The sequence below is a fragment of the Macaca nemestrina genome, chromosome 7, assembly GCF_043159975.1.
Source record: "Macaca nemestrina isolate mMacNem1 chromosome 7, mMacNem.hap1, whole genome shotgun sequence".
In the NCBI taxonomy this organism is placed as follows: Eukaryota; Metazoa; Chordata; class Mammalia; order Primates; family Cercopithecidae; genus Macaca; species Macaca nemestrina.
Genome location: NC_092131.1, coordinates 126,144,821 through 126,160,623, shown reverse-complemented (window position 1 = coordinate 126,160,623; position 15,803 = coordinate 126,144,821). Strand labels below are relative to the sequence as shown.

Sequence of the window (15,803 nt, the reverse complement as noted above, 5' to 3'; positions counted from 1 at the left end):
TGTTCCAAAACTTTAAGCAAATTTCTGCCCAGCTTTTAAATGTTGCATTGCCTTAGCACTTGGTTGTGGACCATTTTCTGCTGTTGACTATATAAATGTCCACCAAAGTTACTGTTCTAACAAGGTGATTGCTGCTTGGTTTCCTTGGCGTTAACTTGCCAATGATTACTTAGCATGGGTCAACCAGGCCTGCTGCTGAACTTCCAGGAGCAGAGCATGTTTGTACATTCCAGATTCCTATAAGACGCCCTGTCCAGGTGTCCCCCAGCGTCTCATATCCTGCATGTCCATAGCACACGCTGCTTGTCCTCCCCTGGAACCTCCGCCTCATCTCACACAGGCTTGTCATGATGGGTCTCCACCATCCACTCGGAGTTAAGTGGGCAGGGAGTCTTCCAATTGCTCTCTTTCCCCTACTCCTTAAAACCACCTCAAGACTCCTTCAAACTTGTCTCCGAAGGGTCTCAGGGAGCACAGCCTGCCCACCTTGCCTCTCTAGCCTCATCTGCTGCTCCCTCATTTGCTTTCTGCTTTGGCCATAGTGGCTTTCTTTCCCTTATGATAGGTGGCTCATGCCTATAATCCCAGCACTTTGGGAGTCCAAAGCGGGAGGATTGCTTGAGGCCAGGAATTTGAAACCAGCTGTGCAACACAGCAAGACCTCCTATCTACAAAATATTTAAAAATTAGCATAGTAGCCTGTCCCTGTAGTCTAGCTACTCGAGGCTGAGGCAGGAGGATGGCTTGAGCCCGGGAGTGCCACTTTACCCCAGCCTGGGTGACAGAGTGAGACCCTGTCTAAGAAAAAACACAAGTGTGAAGCTCCTTCCTAGTGAGGAACTGTCCCTGTAGGATGCTTTCCCATCTGTCTGGAAGGCTGTTTTGCCCGGGGAACTCTTCTTCATTCTTCAGGTCTTTGCTACCACTTGTATTTAATTTCCCTGAGGCTGGGTACAGTGGTTCATGCCTATAATCCTAGCACTTTAGGAGGCTGAGGCAGGTGGATTGCTTGAGCCTAGGAATTCAAATTAGCCTGGGCAATATGGCGAAACTCAGACTCTACAAAAAAATATAAAAATTAGCTGGGCATGGTTCATGCCTGTAGTTCCAGCTACTTAGGAGGCTGAGCTTGGAGGATCACCTGAGCCTGGGGAGGCTGAGGCTGCAGTGAGCTGAATTTGTACCACTGCACTCCAGCCTGGGCAACAGAGAGAGACCCCATCTCAAAAAAAGTTTTTTTAATTAAAATAATTTAATTTCCCTGACTCCCCAGACCAGATTAGATCACTGTGACATGCTATATATGTTTTCACGGCAGCTGTGCTTGCCTTTTATATGATTTACTGCAGAGGTGATTGTTTCATGGGGAGAGCAGGGACCACATCTGTCTTGCTCATTCTCTCTTCCAGCACCATATAAGTGTCTTAATAAATGAACAAAGGCAAAAGGAGTGAAGGGAGGCTAGCCTGTGACCAAGGCTGAGGCTCAGTCTGTACTTCAAGGTCAAGGAATAGAATGTCACTTGGCTTTCCCTATATGGGATCCCTTCCCAGGTTCCTTTCCCATCCTTGGATGGGGTTTTCAGAGGGTAGATTTTGTACCTTGAGGCAGAGGGCAGGAGCAGCTGGGAAGATGCAGCTGGTGGAAGGGTGGCTCTGGGAGGAGGGGAGCTGCCTCCATTGTGTTCACGGTACTGTGGGAGTATGTGCTGGGTCCTGTCCTGGGGAGCTTGCTACGCAGATGGGGAGTAGAGAGGGACTGGGTTGAGTGTGGTCCGATCTCATCCTTCTCTGGCTTTTCTTTTCTTCCAGTTCAGGACAAGAGGTGTGGGCAGGCCACTGGGCCAACTGGTACCATCATGGCAGGTAAGGAGAGGGGCAGGCTGTGTGGGTAGGATATGACAGTGAGCATAGCGTGGATGGCCCTCTTCCTGGTCCCCTTATCTCCCCTAGTCTTTGGAGGCCAGGTTCTTTCCATCTTATTGTCCCTAAGCTTTCCCCACTCTCTCCACTGAGGCCTGTCTGAGAACCTCAACATGACATTGTCTAGCCCTCTGTCAGATCTTTGGTCCTAGGGACCAGGAATTGAGCACCTTGATGTCCTTGTCTTACTGTCCATCTGCCTGATTAGTGGCCCCCCTCCCCTCTGTCTCTATTGCTTTCTAATACTCTGAGGCCTTTTTTTATCTGGTTCAGAAGGCTCAGAGGTATAGAATGCCAAAGTTGGAGGGAACTTTAAGAACTGTGTAGCCCAGCCCCCACTAGGCAGATAAACTGAGGTCTAGAGAGGGGCGATGATTTGCCCCAGAGCACAAATGCTGAATGGAGGCTGGAACCCACATCTGTAGATTCTCACACATCCCGCTTCCTCTGCTTGGAGCTGCCCCCGCTGAGAGGGTGGCACCTTGAGGCCCCGAGACAGTGTCACTCAGAATTAAAAAACAATAACTGTGGTCTGTCAAGGTGACATTGTTTTTTATTCTGAGTGACACTGTCTTAGGGCATTTGGCTACTTTGGGATCATCTCAGCTGACCTGGGGAGGTAGGGACGGCTGAGTGGGGGAAACAGAGCGGCCGGTGGCCACAGGGGCCAATAGGGCAGCACAGCCAGAGAAATGATGAGTGTCTTGGATTGTCAGGGGAAAGACTGGAGGTGATGTTGTGCAATGTGTCTCATCCACAGAGAAAGTGAACAACTTCCCACCATTGCCCAAATTCATCCCGCTGAAGCCATGTTTCTACCAAGACTTTGAGGCAGACATTCCTCCCCAGCATCTCAGCATGACCAAGCGCCTCTACTACCTCTGGATGTGTGAGTGCCATGGGATGGGGGTGGGCCAGGGTGACTGGAGGAGGAAGGAAGACTGGGCGTGCTGGGCAGCAGGATGGGGTGCCCACAGGCCCGACTGTCCTTCAGTCCCACTGTGGCATATGCATGGACCATAAGTCTTCCCCTGCCAGGCTCCCGGAGGCTTCTTCCATGGGCCACTTCCCCGACTGGGCCTCAGTTTCCATCAACCTCCCCATCTAGGCCTCTCCTCCCTTCCTTCCCCTCCACCCTCCTTTCACAGAGCATCTGGACAGGGGTCCCTCTCTGCAGTGTAATCCCTGTCTTCTTGCTTCCCCTTTCCCTTCCACTGGAGTAACTTTCCAGGGAACATCTGAGGACTGTCAGGACCTCAGGATTCTGGATTTGGAGAGGAATCCTTCCCTCAAAACCTTATTTGTCTTGCTTTCTCTGGAAGATTGCTCAAAGAGGAGGATTCAACTGGGAGTTGGGAGCTGTGGGGTCATGTTCGCCTGGACACTGTGCTTCCCAAGCAGCAGGTTCCTCATTTGTAGGAAGAGAGTATTGGCTTGGCGATTGCTGTGATTCCATGCAGCTCTGTGTTGGGTGGTCTGTACCTGTAAGAATCTAATGTCAGGCACAGTGGTTCACACCTGTGATCCTGGCACTTTGGGAGGCTAAGCCAGGAGGATCACTTGAGGTAAGGAGTTTAAGACCAGCCTGGGCAACACAGCAAGACCCCTATCTCTACAGAAAATTAAAAAAAAAAAAAAAAATTAGGCCTGTGTGGTGGCTCACACTTGTAGTCCAGCTACTCAGGAGGCCAAGGCAGAGGATCCAATGAGCCTAGGAGTTTGAGACCAGTGTGGGCAACATAGCAAGACTCCATCTCTTAAGAAAACTAGCTAGGGATAGTGGCACTTGCCTGTAGTTCTAGCTACTCAGGGGACTAAGGTGTGAGGATCACTTGAGCCCAGGAGTTCAAGGCTGCAGTGAGCTATGATCATGCTACTGCATTCCACCTTGGGTGACAGAGTAAGCACCTGTCTCTAAAAAAAAAATTAAATAATCTAGAATTCTTTCAATGTTCTAAGGTTTTAAGGTTGAGAGTGTAAAGGCCTCATTTCTGGTGATCTGCAGCAGGTGGTGGGAAAGGTGTCTTCTTGGGAGGATGGGACTTGGCTGTGCTGAGGTTGGTTAGAAGGTACCTCTTAGGCATGTGAGGGGAAGGCAGGCTGGCTATCCTGTGCTGGGTGTGAACCCCAGAAGCCAAAGATACCCGCAGTGTGACTACAGTTGGATTCTGCTATGTGTGACATTGCCCTCAGTGAGGCCTGCACTTAGCTGCCTACCTGGGCAGATGCTTGCACATGCCAGGAAGGTGGTAAAATATGCTGTCTTTGCAGCAGGTCCCCCATGGCATGGTAGGAAGAGGATGGGGCAGACAGACTCCGTTTCAAGGCCTGGCTTGGCCTTTGAGTGAAGAAGGGATCTCCTACCATGTAACCTGAGAGAAGGGGGGATGGAACAGGTGTGGGTAAGTCTGTAGATGTTGGGAAGCAAATAAGGAAGTTAACTCTGATGGCTTCCGTTTTTTCCATCAAATATGATGTAGTGGGGAGAGTGGGCTCAGGACGAGGCTATGGCCATGTTTGTAGACAGAGAGTGAGGACACTCTCCAAAGAAACCTGGCCCCTAAGATTTCTGGGCCACACTCAAGGTCCATTTGAGGTTGGCTGATGTGAATTTATACTCCTGCCAGTCTTCCTCATGGGGTCCCCTTTTTTCTCAGCGACATTCAGCTCAGGTACAGATGAGAATTATGTTCATCTAGGATGAGTGTGACCAGAAGACAGGGCAGGAGAGGGAATAAGAAAATGAGTAATGAATTATGGAATCTAAGCTGGATAGGGGGAAGAGTGAAGACAGACAGAAACTGATCGCTAGAGAGAGAGGGGCTGAGCCCATGGATATCCATTCCAGAGAGGAAGCAGAGTAATTGCAGCAGAAGTGTTTGAGCAAGGGAGCTGGGGACAGGTTGGACTAGGGAGAGATGTAACCAATGTAATAGGTTAGTGTCTTTTCTATATAAAGAGCAAATAAAATCAGTTCTTAACACCAAGCCTCCAGGAGATTTTGGGACAATGAACAGGGATAGAGGAAATACAGCTGAATGTACAGGAAGAAATGCCCACTCATTATGAGGGGCCCTGAGATGGGTGACATGGTGGTCAGGCCAGGCTTGTGGGTCACTGTCTGACCTGGACTCTGGGAACTCCACTCCTGGGAACATCTCATCCAGAAGCTGGATTTAAGGGCTATAAATATCTCCTTAAGTCCTCACTAGGCACTCGCCAGGTGGTTTACTCCCAAGGAAATGTATATAACCCTTGAGGTGCTTAAGAGTTTTATTCAGAAGACAGGACCACAGATGCCTGGCTGTTTGAGGCCATGATTGAGCCCTCCTTCGTTTGTTTGTTCAGCAGGTCTTTGTGGACTTGGCTTTGTTTTCAAGGAAGGGAGTGCCCTGATGTTAGATAATGATGTGCTGCACAGACCTGGGTGTGTGTTAGTACCAGCATCACTTTTATCTGTAAATCTTTGAGGTCCCTGCTGGCCATGACTCAGTGACACTATGCCTCCTAGTTCAGATAGATGAGGTGGGGACAGAGGAGGGAGAGCCTGGGTCCTGTTCTTGGGGAACTTTTAGTCTGGTTGATGGGCTGGGATTTACATCTGGGGAAACTTGAGAGCAGCCCAGGTCAGCAGAAGGTCAGAGGGATGGGAGATGATGAGGTTGCAGTAGCAAAGGAAGACTTCTTCGAGGAGCTGGCATGAGAGTTATCTAAGAAATAGATTAGATAGCTGGGCACAGTGACTCACACCTATAATCTGGCACTGTGGGAAGCCAAGGCGGGTGGATCACCTGAGGTCAGGAGTTCGAGACCAGCCTGGCCAACTTGGCGAAGACCCATCTCTACTAAAAATATAAAAATTAGCTGGGCTTGGTGGCGGGTGCCTGTAATCCCGGCTACATGGGAGGCTGAGGCAGGAGAATCGCTTGAACCTGAGAAGTGGAGGTTGCAGTGAGCTGAGATCACGCCACTGCACTCCAGCCTGGGCTACAGAGCAAGATTCCATCTCAAAAAAAAAAAAAAAAAAAAAAAAAAAAAAAAAAAGAAATAGACTAAATAAAGACTGAGATTCCAAGGCCAGGTGTGGTGGCTCATATCTGTAATCCCAGCACTTTGGGAGGCCTTGGAGGGTGGATCACGAGGTCAGGAGATCGAGACCATCCTGGCTAACAAGGTGAAAACCTGTCTCTACTAAAAAAATACAAAAAAAATTAGCCGGGCATGGTGGCGGGCGCCTGTAGTCCCAACTGCTTGGGAGGCTGAGGCAGGAGAATGGTGTGAACCCGGGAGGCGGAGCTTTCAGTAAGCCAAGATCGGCCACTGCACTGCAGCCTGGGCGACAGAGAAAGACTCTCTCTCAAAAAAAAAAAAAAAGACTGAGATTCCAGCCGCCAATGCCTGCCCTATTTAAGTGCAAGGTAGATGGCACAATGGCTAGAAGAGATGTTTCCACAAGGCCTTTTACTTTTCCTTTTCCATGCCCCTCTTTCAAAAGAGAAAGTGTAAGGTCGGTTTCCCATGTCCTGGACTTGGTGATTGCTGTGAGTCTGGGAGGGTGAGGGGCTGAAGCCATTCTTATAAGGACAAAAGCATTTTACCACCCTGAGGCTTTGGAGCCCTTCAAAGGGGCTTGCTGGGCAGAAGCTCTGGGTTCTGGAGCCTGTGCTCTCCAGATTTCTCAGGAGTGGGTGCTGGGGTTGTTGGGGTGGGGGGCGGCGGTTGGTTCGAGCTCCCAGCTTGCTTTCTTACAGTCTTTACTCCTCTGTGTGTGTATGTGTGTCTCATGTGTCTCTGTATGTATTTGTTGGTACGGGTTGTGGGTCTTTTGTGTGGGTGTGAATCTGTGAATGTATCTGCATCTCTCTGTGTTTGTCTGTGCTGTTGGCCTGGCTTGATTGTGGGTCTCTGTTGCGTTACTGGTGTGTGCGTGCCCATGTCCATGTGCTCATGTGTCTCTCTATGGGCCTGGGTGTCTGTCTCTATGTGTGCATGTGCTCCTGGGCCTGCAGTGAACAGCGTCACGCTGGCCGTGAACCTGGTGGGCTGTCTCGCGTGGCTGATCGGAGGCGGGGGAGCCACCAACTTTGGCCTCGCCTTTCTCTGGCTCATCCTCTTCACACCCTGCTCCTACGTCTGCTGGTTTCGGCCCATTTACAAGGCCTTCAAGTAAGTGGTTGGTACTAACTGCAGTGCCTAGCCGTCTCTTTGCCTGTCTCCCCTGCCTCTTCTCCATATCTTTTCTCACTTCTTTTTTTTTTTTACCCTCCCCCAAACTCACTTTCCTTTGTTCACCTTTGGCTCAGATTGCTAGGTAGGGCTGGGCTTGGGCTTTCTGGGGGTATCAGGTTGAGGTGAGAGGGCTGAGAGTTAGTTCCTTTCCTCCTCACTCTACCCTTGGGTAGGGGAAATACAGAGAGACCAGGCCTATTTTTTCTTCTGTCATCACCTTCCTCGGGCAGCTGCATGTTAAATTTTGCCTGTGGGGCTGCCTGTCTTGGTGGAGCTGCCCATCCTAGTACCTGTGGGGCTAGCCGACTTGGTGCCAAGGACACCATCTATCCATGTGCCAATGGAACCAGCCAGCCACGCACCATGGACGCTGTTCATGTGCAATGAGGTCATCCAACTGTGTGCCAAAGGGAACACCCATCCACGTATCAGTGGAACTTGCTGTCTCGGTGCCAGTGGGTGTCCACCTAGTGCCAAATGGCATTTTCTTTTTTTTTTTTTTTGAGACGGAGTCTTGCTCTGTCACCCAGGCTGGAGTGCAGTGGCCGGATCTCAGCTCACTGCACGCTCCGCCTCCCGGGTTTACGCCATTCTCCTGCCTCAGCCTCCCGAGTAGCTGGGACTACAGGCGCCCGCCACCGCGCCCGGCTAGTTTTTTTTTTGTATTTTTAGTAGAGACGGGGTTTCACCGTGTTAGCCAGGATGGTCTCGATCTCCTGACCTCGTGATCCGCCCGCCTCGGCCTCCCAAAGTGCTGGGATTACAGGCTTGAGCCACCGCGCCCGGCCGACGGCATTTTCAATCTTTGTGCCCATGTGACTATTCATCAGTGTACCAAGGCTATCTGTCTTAGTGCCAGTAGAATATCCATCTCAATGCTAATGGGGCCTTAAATCTCTTTGTGCCAATCAGGCCATCTATCTAAGTGCCAATTAGCTACTATTTTGGTGCCAATAGGGTGTCCATTCTAGTGCCAATGCGACTTTCTATCTCTGAGCCTATGGGACCATCCATTCATGTACCAGTGGAGCTAGCTGTCTTGGTGCCGGTGTCCATCCCCTTGACAATGAGACTGTTTATTCCTGCCTCAATGGAGCCATCTATTTCTATGCCAATAAGCCGTCCATCCATGTAACAGTGGGTGATCTGTTCATGAGGAAATCCCTCCCTGTGCAATGTTGCAACACACAGGTCTACCATGTGGAAACTTGCAAAGATGTATGGGTAAAACTATCCCATTCTGACCTCTCAATTAAGGCCTTTAAATGTCTTCTGTCCATTACGCACTTAAACTTGGAAGGGCTTGGGGGCCTTGAAGGCAGGGAAGCCCTGGCCTTCTGCCCAGGTGACGGGAGCCACCTCCTCTGCCGCAGGACTGACAGCTCCTTCAGTTTCATGGCATTCTTCTTTACCTTCATGGCTCAGTTGGTCATCAGCATCATCCAGGCCGTGGGCATCCCAGGCTGGGGCGTCTGGTAAGAGGCAGGGGTGTGGCCTGGGGCTGGAAGGGGTGGCACTGCGGGTGTATCTTTTGCATACCTTTGTGTGCTAAGCTGCCTAGCCTATGGGGCCTGAGTGACATGGGTTGTTGGGAGAGTGAGAGGATTCGGGATAGTGTAGTAGTACAGCCATAGCATCAGAGGGAAGGAGAACCTGGCAGTGGTTTCTTGAGGGCTGAGGGGTGTCAGGGATTATGGGAAAATCTGGGGAAAGGAAGTGTTGTATCTGAAGAGCACCTCTGAGCCACAGGGAAGGGGTCTTCTTGAGCCACTGACACAGGCCCTTTGGGTGTCAGTAAGATGGTCCCTCTGCATCCAGTGATATGTTTCCTCCCTGTGACAATGAGATGGTCCCTTCCTCTGGGAGAGGGGCTCCTGGGCACCGCTCATCCTGCCCGCAGCCCCACACTGGCCTCTTCCTGCAGCGGCTGGATTGCCACCATCTCCTTCTTCGGAACGAACATTGGCTCGGCAGTGGTGATGCTAATTCCCACTGTCATGTTCACAGTGATGGCCGTCTTTTCCTTCATCGCCCTCAGCATGGTACGTGGTCCCCTCAAGGGTGAGAAGGTGGCTTAGGGAAGGGGCTGTGTTCTGAAACAAACCCTCCTCCAAGTTACAAGAGGATCCTGAGGTCTTCCAAGAGACTCACTCTGGAATGGCCTGCAGGACTCTCCTACAGAGGCATGCATAGGGAGGGAGCACTGTTTTTTTTTTTTACAGATAGGTCCCATCTATTTCCTGGATGTGCTGTCTTTTTTTCTTTGATTAACCCTTTCTTATGCTCTTTTTTCCTACAGGTTCATAAATTTTACCGGGGAAGTGGGGGTAGTTTCAGCAAAGCTCAGGAGGAGTGGACAACAGGGGCATGGAAGAATCCACACGTGCAGCAGGCGGCCCAGAATGCAGCCATGGGGGCAGCCCAGGGTGCCATGAATCAGCCTCAGACTCAGTATTCCGCCACCCCCAACTACACATACTCCAATGAGATGTGAACCAGCCACACCTACCAGGTGGCAGGGCTGGGGCCATTGGGACAGGGGGCTCAAGCCACATCATCATTTGTGGTGACCAAGCAGGGTTCCCCCTTTCCTTTTTCTCCTTCCCTACTTTGTACAAAGGACCAGAGATTTATATATATATATATATATACACACACACACACACACACACACACACACATATATATATATATATATATGTATATGTCTGTCCCCCGGCCCCCAACCTTTGTATTCTGCTCTTGGCACTCAGCTGTGGGCTGCACGTGGAGCTGTCCCGTGCGGTGGTAGCTGTGTCCGTGTCCCCTCGTGAAATAGTGTGCAGTGGAGGTCTCTTGTTGTGGTGCTAGATGTGTGTTTAGAGCTAAACCAGCCCCCACCCCCATCCTCCACCTGCCCCTCCTGCCCCTTGCCCCTCTGACCCTGGTCCAGGGACCCCTCACAGGGCCAGGGGATGCATAGCGGAAAGACTGGCCCCTTCCTAGGGTTATAAGCTGGAACTGCTTCCACTTTCAGTCTTCCTGGGAAGCAGCAGTTTTTAGCACTCTTGGTGGTGGGTGGGAGGATGGGTACAAGCCCAGGATATTCCCTTGCTCTTCTCATCCGTCCAGGCCTCCCCTCCCTCAGCCTCCTCCTCCCTCATCTGTTCCCTAATGTCACATTCCCTGTGCTATCTTCCCTTGCCCAGGGTCTGTCTGTCTCTTTCCTACGTGGCTTTTCTTTGTCTTCCCCAAGGCTGAGTATCCCAGTTTTACCTGCTCCTGAGACTGAGCCCAGATCCCCAAATCTAACTTGATTTACAGTTCAAGGAAGCTGATGAGGGAGTTGGGCCTTACCCCTGATGTAGGAGGGGCACACAGCTGGGGGCGCAGAGCCCACCTGGGTAACTGACACCCAGAGGATGGAAATACAGGGTTTCTACTTGGGCCTGAGAGTTTGGTCTGCAGGGGCAGGCTCCTTTTTTCTCTCCCCTGCCTTCTCCTCCTTCTCTCCCCAGAGCCCCCTTGAGCCCCTCTGCATATGTCCCTCTGCCTCCTCCCCATGCCCCCAGCTGCTGTAGCTTGATTCTCCTACCCTGACTGCACCATGTGCCAGGTGGCATCTGCCTTACTGCCTTCCCTGAGGAGTTGGGACATGCTGGGCAGTTGTCAGATGTAAAGGCACAGCTGGAGCAGAGGGCATGTCAGTAATGATTGGTCCCTGGGGAAGGTCTGGCTGGCTCCAGCACACTGGGGCATCTAGGTGTCTCTCAGTGACTGTTGGATTCCTGGGAGCAGTAGCTGTTCTGTTTGGATCTGGTAGAAGGGACAGGGGCTCAGAGGGCTAGGCCCAGAGGGAAGGTCAGAGGAGAAGGCAGGCAGGGCCCAGTGAGAGGGGAGCATGCCTTCCCCCACCCTGACTTGCTGTTGGTCACAGGGCAGTTCTGGGCACTTGAACTCAGGGCCCAAGCAGAAGCACAGGCCCAGTCCTGGCTGCAAGCACAATGGCCTGAATGGGATTTCAGGTTAGGTGGGGTGGGAGGCGAGGCTCTCTGGCTTTAGTTTTGTTTTGTTTTCCAAATCAAGGTAACTTGCTCCCCTCTGCCTACAGACCTTGGTCTTGGCTTGTCCTCCACCCAGTCAGAACTCCCTAGCACTTTCAGGAGAGTGGCTTTAGGCCCATGGGGCTGTTCTATTCCAAGCAGTATAAGAACATGGCTGGTAGAGGCTCCAGCTGTGTGCAGGGCCTGAAGGGGAGTGGGTTCTCACCCAAAGAGCATCTGCCCATTTCCCACCTTCCCTTCTCCCAACAGAAGCCTGCCTGAGCTGTTTGGACAAAAATCCAAACCCTGCTTGGCTACTCTGGCCTGGCTTCAGCTTGGAACCCAACACCTAGGCTTCCAGGCCACCCTGAGCCAGGGGCCTCTGGAAGTTCTCTTCCTGATGGTCCTTTAGGTTTGGGCCACAAAATATAATTACCTCTCCTCTCTCCCATTTTCTCTCTAGGGAGCAATGGTCACAGTCCCTGGTACCTGAAAAGGGACCCTAGGTCTAGGCCCTTCTTCCCTTTCCCTTCCTCTCTCCTACCCGAGACCTTTGGCTCCCTTTTCCTTCTCTCTCTGGTGGCTCCAGGAGGCCTGTGATCTAGCTCCCTGCTTAGCACCCATGACCTGTTGGATGTTACCTCCAATCAATATCCTGTCCTACCTGCCTCTTTGGCTCAGACCTATATGGCCACGCTCTGGCTTTACCCTTGGGAAAGCCTGATCCTGGTGTGTGGCCCAGCTTGTTCAGGCCCTGGGATGCTGCATCTCCAGGCAACTATGCACTCTCCCAGGGAGGGAACCAGTATGAGAAGTGGGGGCAGGGCACACATTTCATCTTTGCAGGAAGGTCTGGCCTGGGGTCAAGTGGAGGAGGGCCCAGGTCAGTTCTGGGGTCCCAGTGACCTGCTTTGCTATTCTCCTGGTGCCACTGCTGCTCCCTATTTCTGGAGCTGGATGTTCCCCAGCTGGCAGTTGAGCTGCCTGAGCCAATGTGTCTGTCTTTGGTAACTGAGTGAACCATAATAAAGGGGAACATTTGGCCCTGTGTGTTCTGCTGTGCCATGTGTCTTCCTGTGGGCTTGCATGGAGCCTCACGGCAGGCTGTGGGGCAGGGGCATGAAAGTATGGGGGCTGGGTGGGTCTGTGGTCTGTCATTCCTGGGATCTAGAGCTATACGACCCTGTGTGGCTCTTTATCTGATGCAGCCTTGCGTAGGTGATGAAATTGCCACCGAGGCCCCCTGCCTTGGGGGGAGGAAGTGGAAGAAGCAGGCTTGATCAGCCGGGCATGGTGGCTCACGCCTGTAATCCTAGTACTCTGGGAGGCCAAGGCAGGTGGATCACGAGGTCAGGAGATTGAGACCATCCTGGCTAACAAGGTGAAACCCCATCTCTACTAAAAATATAAAAAATTAACCAGGCGTGGAGGTGGGCACCTGTAGTCCCAGCTACTTGGGAAGCTGAGGCAGGAGAATGGCGTGAACCTGGGAGGTAGAGCTTGCAGTGAGCCAAGATCACGCCTGGGAGACAGAGCAAGACTCCATCTCAAAAAAAAAAAAAAAAAAAAAAAAAAAAAAAGCAGGCTGGATCCCTGGGTAAGGGATGGTTTGGCCCAGATGGTCCATTGCAGCCAAGGGCAGGGGTAGAGCAGAGGCCCCACCTCAGCTCAGGGCAGGGAACCCACAGCTGCTTTAGCCACCTCAATGAATACAGAGGTTTCTGGGGCCTGTGAAGGCTAAAAAATGAAAGGGGCAGGGAAGCATGCCCAATGTGCATTCTCCTGCTGCCTTCCCTTTGCCCATTCGATGCCCTCCACCTGGATCGCTGTTGGGATCCTGTATCTAAGCTCCTGGCTGTCCTTCAAGATTCATCTCAAGTCACTCCTTCAAGAAGGCTTTCCTGCCTGGAGGTGTTGCTTCCTCATGGAGGATCTTACCCTGTCATTTTCTGTGTCCCTGTTTGTGTCAAGAACAGGGACGCATCTGATTTATCCTGTATCCTGTGTGTATCCTGTGCACCTAAAGTAGAAGAACCTTGGTAAATATTCAGCATTAAGTGCCCCGAGCCCTCTTTTACTAAGGACCTGCCAACATGGGCCCCATTCACACTAACACCGTGAAGATGGCCCTTTTCTATATTCCGTCATAAAAAAGTACTACACGCACCCGGGCAGCAACTTCCACACAAACAAGCACATGTGAAAGGAGATCACCATTATTTCCAGCAAAAAGCTCCCCAGGCCTGGGTGCGGTGGCTTACTCCTGTAATCCCAGCATTTTGGGAGGCCAAGGTGGGCAGATTGCTTGAGCCTAGAAGTTTGAGACCAGCCTTGGCAATAGAGTGAGAACCCGTCTCTACAAAAAATACAAACACTAGTCTGGCATGATGGTGCACTCCTGTAGTCCCGGCTACTCAATAGGCTGAGATAGGAGGATGGCTTGAGCCCGAAAGGTGGAGGTTACAGTGAGCGGAGATAGCACCACTGCACTCCAGTCTGGGTGACAGAGCCAGTCCCTGTCTCAAAAAGGAAAAAAAAAAAAGCTCCCCAACAAGATAGCAGGCTAGAACATGCATGTGATGAAGGTGATTTGAAGGGCTCAGTGAGAGGTATCTCCATCAAGTTGCAGGAGGAGAAGAGAGAAAGGAGAGGTGATCATGTTCCTGAGGTCTCAGGCCTGGATCAGGAGATCACTGAAGTATTAACAGATCCTGATATTAAGGAAATGCTGATGTTTTTGGACTTTGGCAGTCTGTCCAACCTGCAGGTCACTCAGCCGACAGTGGGGATGAATTTCAAAACGCCATGTAGAGCTGCTTGAATCTTTTTGGGATACTGTAATATATTCAATAAACCTGGGACAACAGCAAAAAAAAAAAAAAAAAAAAAAAAAAAAAAAGGCTCCAAGCAACGAGCAGTGTGTATGGGGCTGATAGGAGTGAGGAGAGGCGGTCGGACAGTTATGCCAGCCCCTATCGAGAGTCCCAGCAATACAAAGAACAGGAAGCCAGGGTTTGCTCCAGGATTTCCCCAGTGGACTACAACTCCTGGAAGACAGAGAAGTGGACTACAGCTCCCAGAAGGCTGCGCGACACACAGCCCCCACGGTGCTCTCGTGAGGCGTGACAGTCAGATTCCGCGGGAGGGCGGCAGAAATACCGCGATATTTGGGGTCGACCCCGAGACGCGCCTGGCGCGGGTGAGCAGTGGAACGGGGCCGGGAAGCTGGGTTCTCGCGGCGGCGCGGGAGGAGAGGTTCGGGGAGCTGTGTCTGCGAGCGTGGGTCCGTGGCTGTCTGTGTGGGTCCTCACTTTCCCCTCTGTGGCCATGAAGCTCTGCTTGCGACTGTGCGTGGGTAGGCGGCTGTGCATGTGTGCGACCTCCGTTTCCCGGCTGTACGGGTGGGGCCGCCTGGAGCAGGAGGGACTCCAGAGCCCGGAGTGGAGGGTTTGCATCTGTGCACGTCCAGCCCAACTTTGTGCTGCTCTGCGATTATTTGTCCAGCGTCGTTTAATCTAGTTTAAATGATGGCCGTGTCAGCTCCTCACACTTAGCGTTTACTCGGGCTGCCCAAAATACAAAGTGTATTTTAAAAGTTGGTAAAATTAAAAAAGGAAAGCCATGGGATATTGGAAGTAGCCCTAGGCCTGCCAAAAAGTGCAGAATGCCGTTTAAAAATTAGGCCAAATCTTGTCGAAAAAGAACTTCCTGCTGTCCTTGAAGTATTTGGAAGCAGGTGCTAGATGGTGAGCCGGAGAGGTTCCCAGGTTGGGGAAGTGGTGGGTGTCTTGGACCAGGGGTTTCCCCCTCTCTCACAGTGGCTGGAAAGTAGCAGTACGCAATCACTGCCTTTCTAGTAGCCCACGTGTGTGAGTGTGTGTGTTAGATACATTCATCCCTCAGTATCCGCAGGGGATTGCTGTATACTTTTTTTTTTTTTTTTTGTCCGAGACAGGATCTCATTCTGTGACCCAGGCTGGAGTGCAGTGGTGGGAACATAGCTCACCGCAGCCTCGACCTCTTGGGCTCAAGGGATTCTCTTGCCTCGGTCCCCTGTGTATCTGGAACCACAGGCATAAGCCACCACACCCGGCTAATTTTTATTTTATTTTATTTTTGTAGAGACAGGGTCTCACCATGTTGCTCAGGCTGGTCTCAAACTCCTGGCTCAAGCAATCCTCCTCCCTTGGCCTCTCAAAATGCTGGGATTACTGATGTGAGCCACCACATCAGCCTTCCCGTATACTCTTTTTTCTTTTTCTTTTTTTTTTTTTTTTTGAGTCAGGGTCTTACTCTGTTGCTCAGGCTAGAGTGTAGTGGTGTGATCATAGCTCACTGCAACCTCGAACTCCCTGGGCTCACATGATCCTCCCACCTCAGCCTCCCAAGTAGCTGGGACTACAGGCCCAAGCTACCACGCCCCACCATATAATTTAAATCATCTCCAGATTACTTATAAAACCTGATACAGTGTAAATGCTATGTAAATAGTTACACACTTTTTTATTGTGGTACAATTTAATAATAATTTATTATTAAATTATACAATATAAATTACAATAATAATTTATTATTATCATCATATTTTGAAACAGTCTCTGTCACCCAGGCTGGAGTGGAGTGGCAAAAA

At 51.2% G+C, this 15,803-nt stretch overlaps 2 protein-coding genes across 9 annotated transcripts in view; both read left to right on the top strand.

The window, feature by feature from the left end:
- The window catches only part of LOC105490973 (secretory carrier membrane protein 5), a 28,208-nt gene extending 15,985 nt beyond the window's left edge, over window positions 1–12,223 (top strand). For all 4 annotated transcript variants that reach the window (XM_024795795.2, XM_071100989.1, XM_024795796.2 and 1 more), the window contains 6 exons: window positions 1,812–1,865; window positions 2,683–2,811; window positions 6,932–7,088; window positions 8,525–8,626; window positions 9,076–9,193; window positions 9,451–12,223. In XM_024795795.2, coding sequence (XP_024651563.1) covers window positions 1,859–1,865; window positions 2,683–2,811; window positions 6,932–7,088; window positions 8,525–8,626; window positions 9,076–9,193; window positions 9,451–9,645 — 708 coding nt within the window. In that variant the 5' untranslated portion in view covers window positions 1,812–1,858 and the 3' untranslated portion in view covers window positions 9,646–12,223. The remainder of the gene's footprint in view (window positions 1–1,811; window positions 1,866–2,682; window positions 2,812–6,931; window positions 7,089–8,524; window positions 8,627–9,075; window positions 9,194–9,450) is intronic.
- Window positions 12,224–14,089: 1,866 nt separating this feature from the next.
- LOC105490974 (phosphopantothenoylcysteine decarboxylase) overlaps window positions 14,090–15,803 on the top strand; it is a 28,050-nt gene continuing 26,336 nt past the window's right edge. For 3 of the 5 annotated variants that reach the window (XM_011757022.2, XM_011757021.3, XM_011757020.2), the window contains exon 1: window positions 14,335–14,372. Coding sequence is in view for 1 of the 5 variants with exons in the window: in XM_071100987.1 (XP_070957088.1) it covers window positions 14,097–14,372 (276 nt within the window). In the remaining 4 variants the exon portion in view is untranslated. Of the gene's footprint in view, window positions 14,373–14,437; window positions 14,457–15,803 lie in introns of those variants that run through there. The other 2 variants (XM_071100987.1, XM_011757023.2) reach the window with 2 other exon arrangements.